Source organism: Eleutherodactylus coqui, chromosome 6, assembly GCF_035609145.1.
Source record: "Eleutherodactylus coqui strain aEleCoq1 chromosome 6, aEleCoq1.hap1, whole genome shotgun sequence".
NCBI classification, from domain to species: Eukaryota; Metazoa; Chordata; class Amphibia; order Anura; family Eleutherodactylidae; genus Eleutherodactylus; species Eleutherodactylus coqui.
This window is the reverse complement of record NC_089842.1, coordinates 45633974-45637652: the sequence shown is the minus strand read 5'-3', so window position 1 is coordinate 45637652 and position 3679 is coordinate 45633974. Positions and strand designations below refer to the sequence as shown.

The 3679-nt window shown below is 41.4% G+C and overlaps 1 protein-coding gene across 1 annotated transcript; it reads right to left on the bottom strand.

Annotated features, from left to right (window-relative positions):
* Nucleotides 1-386: 386 nt before the first annotated feature.
* On the bottom strand, nt 387-1325 carry LOC136633551 (olfactory receptor 5A2-like). The gene has a single exon (XM_066609312.1). The coding sequence runs from the start codon at nt 1323-1325 to the stop codon at nt 387-389; it is 939 nt and encodes a 312-aa protein (XP_066465409.1).
* Between the last annotated feature and the right edge of the window lie 2354 nt (nt 1326-3679).

Here is a 3679-nt window from a genome sequence, read left to right as displayed (position 1 = left end):
ATACCTCCAACTGAGGCATTTTCCATCTTTGGTGGGCCATGAGAGGGTTCCACCTACTCAAAGTATGAAGCTTTTATTTATGACCACAAGACTCAGAAAGCCGGTATTTCTAGAATTTACCTATCATTATCAGAGCATAACTGCTCAACTGTCTTACCTTTTCAATTGAAGTGGGAATTGGGCCTTTAGGAATCCTTTAACCAGAGCCATTGGCATTTTATTCTTACTTTTTATTGATGCTCAAAAAAGAAATCACCATGAGGTCAAGTATGAAAATGTATGCAGTAGCATTTACACATCAACATAATTATGGTTGTGAAGGGAAGCACACTTACAAATGATTATACACTGTGAATGGTGTCAAATGAGGAAAAAAATATAAGATATTATGGCTGGCCTATTTTTATGTTGTGCATCATTTTTCTTACAGCATATTTCACATCACTATTTCTTAAACTGTAAATAAAAGGATTTATCAGTGGTGCAATAATAGTATACATGAGTGATGTAAACTTGTCAATATCTGTACCATAAGTCGACTTAGGCCTCAGATACATTACACAACCAGATCCATAGAATGCAGTCACCACTATGAGGTGAGATGTGCAGGTGGAGAAAGCTTTCTTAATCCCTGCTGTGGAATGGTACTTTATAATTGTCCAAATGATCCGTGTATATGAAACAATTGTTAATAGGAAAGCACCTACAACCAGTAGTAGGATAATTATAAAAGTGACAATTTCATTAAACTTTGTGTCACTACATGCCAAGGCCATTACAGGTGGAATATCACAGTAGAAATGGTTGATTTTATTGGGTCCGCAAAAAGGTAAGGAGAATGTAAGAAATGTCTGTATTATGGCAACCATCAAACCAATGAGCCATGAGCACATGATAAGCTTAACACAAGCATTTCTACTCATAATCACGTTATATAATAATGGCTGGCATATGGCGTTATATCGGTCATAAGCCATGGCTGCCAACAAGTAGCACTCTGTAGATGCCAATAACAAAAAACAGTACATTTGCACAGCACAGCCAGAGAAAGTGATGGTTTTATGATTTGATAGGAGATTTTTTAACATGTTGGGTGAAATTGTTGAAATATAACATATTTCTAAAAATGAGAAGTTGGCAAGAAAAAAGTACATTGGGGTATGAAGGCTAGAACTGAGGTTATAGAGGACAATTAAAAACATATGTGCAGCCATAGATATATTATAGATACAAAGAAATAAGGTAAATAGGAAAAACTGCAATTCCGGAACATTGGAAAATGATATAAAAATAAATTCCATTGTTGTACGGTTTCCTTTATCCATACCACTAATCAAAGCCCAGGTTCTGTGACAGTAAGAGGTTCCTCAAGATACAATGGACAAAGAATACAAAATTTTCAACAAGCAATGGTCTTTTTTGCACCTTTGTTACTTGAAGCCAGATTTAACATGCAATATCAGGAAATCCGCATCTGTGGCATGTGCAGTCTGATAGAAAATCCAGCCAATCAGCACCGTCATTTCACTGGTAAAACTTTTCTATTTCTGAAATGCATACACTGACTGCATACTTAGTCATGTGTATCTACAGTACAGGGTGGTACTGCATGTCCTGTACTGCTCCTTACCTGTGACAGGTCAGGCGGCTTCTTTGGACACCTGATGAGGGCTGCCTTGATATATTTCTCTGGCACACTAAAGAAGCTCATGTCCTTTACATAGTAACTGATTTACAGCTTCCAGCAGCTCTTTCTAACTTGGGAGGACCTGTGTTTTAACTAGAGCAAAGTCTGTAATTAAGTTAAAAAAAAGGTGAAAAAGTACATAAAATAGTGTTAGATTCATAACATTTTTCTGGCCTTGGCATGCAGAATAAAATAAAATAAAATCCATTTAAATGAAACTGGCACATTATATAGTGGCAAGCAGATACCAATAATTGTCTTTATTAATGCTAATTACTCTCAGGAGAGGACAATGACAGTAGTGGTTATTTCTGTGCATCGAAAAAAGTTATAAATTAGAACTGTACATTATATATGATATGCACTCATTGTCAAAAAAAAATCAAGCATCTAGAAGGAGTTGTTAGAATAGAATAAAACTTTATATGAGTGATTGGAACTTTGATATAAATGATTTCAAAAGACTAATTGATTGTGGAAAACTGGACAATTGAAGGTAGGCTGTAATACCTTGTTGGGGCAACTCTAGTTTGGATGCAAGATGTGATACAGGTGGGTATGGAGGCATTCAGGTTCCATATGGTATTTCTGGCATATGGATCTACATTTGCTGTAACTGAGCCTCTAGTTTGTGCAAACTCTGAGCCTGTCAAAGCTGGCATCCCAGATGGTCTCATACATCAATTTTTTTTTTTTTTTTTTTCAAATCCAAATTTTATTTATTTTTAACACAGCAAAACATACAATAACAAAATGCCCGGAACCTGATTATATCACACGTAATCCTGGCAAGGACAGCGCCACAAGGCAGCTATGAAAACCGAAACAAAGTTCTATCTGACATAGTGTGACGACATCCTACTAACAAAAGGAGACGGGGGGAAACATACATACATCGGTTCGTGGGTGAGGTAGGGAGGGGGAGGAAGGGCAGGAAAGGGGGGGGGGGGTCCACGTGAGCTCAGCCCCAGCGCTGCCGAGCCAACCAGTCTTTTATGGTGCTTAGTGGCCTATCTGGTCACGTACCTCTCTCCACAGACCCCAGACCTCCACGAATTTATCATGGAAGCCAGTGGCCCAGCCAGAGAGCTCCTCCAAGTTGTAAGTCAGGTCCATTCTGTCCCTCCACTGACTCGAAAGGGGGGGGGATCTTTTGCAACCAGAGAAGAGGGATAAGTGCCTTGGCCGCGTCAATTGCATGGGCCAGCAATTTATGCTTGCGAGGATTAAAGCTACTCGTAGGCCTCCACAGAAACAGAACCTCAGGTGAGAGTGTAAAGCCTGGCGAAATCTTTTGTAATGACACAGTAACCTCCTGCCAATAAACATCTAATACCGGACAGCTCCACCAAATATGTAAAAAGGTGCCCGTGTCGCCCCCACATCTCCAACACTTATTGTCAGGGGAAAGTTTATGGTCAGCAAGCCACTGGGGTGTCCTGTACCACCTGGCGAGGAGCTTATAATGGGCTTCCTGGGAGGTGATGCAGGGGGAAAGCCCATAGGCAAATTTCAAGATTATGTGAGTTTCGTGGGGTGACAGTGTAATATGTAACTCTTTTTCCCAGGAGTGCAAAAAAGCTGGCTTTTCATTTTGTTGGGAAGAAAAGCAGGCTTTGCGAATGAACGCAATTTTCTTGCTACATGTTCTACTGTCTTTCACTGCCCTCTCGAATGCGGTGAGAGGCCTGGAGGACATGAAGGTCTGGTTAAATTTCTTAATCACTCCTTCAATCTGGGCCCGTTGGAGGAACGACAGTGGCTGGGCGGGCAGCAGGGACTCCACTATCTCTCTCGGTCCCAAGTGTCTCACAGCCTGGAGCTCGCAGAGAGGTCTATTGCTAAGTGTCATCCAGAGTCTCCTCGTACAGGGATCCGGCGGCAGTCCCAAGAGAGCCGGGAGAGAGCTTATGGGAGTGATGGGAGAGGGCGTGGGCGCCAGTGTCTCCCCTCGCAGGTCCCACGCCTCGCAGGGTCCTCTCAGCAATGGAT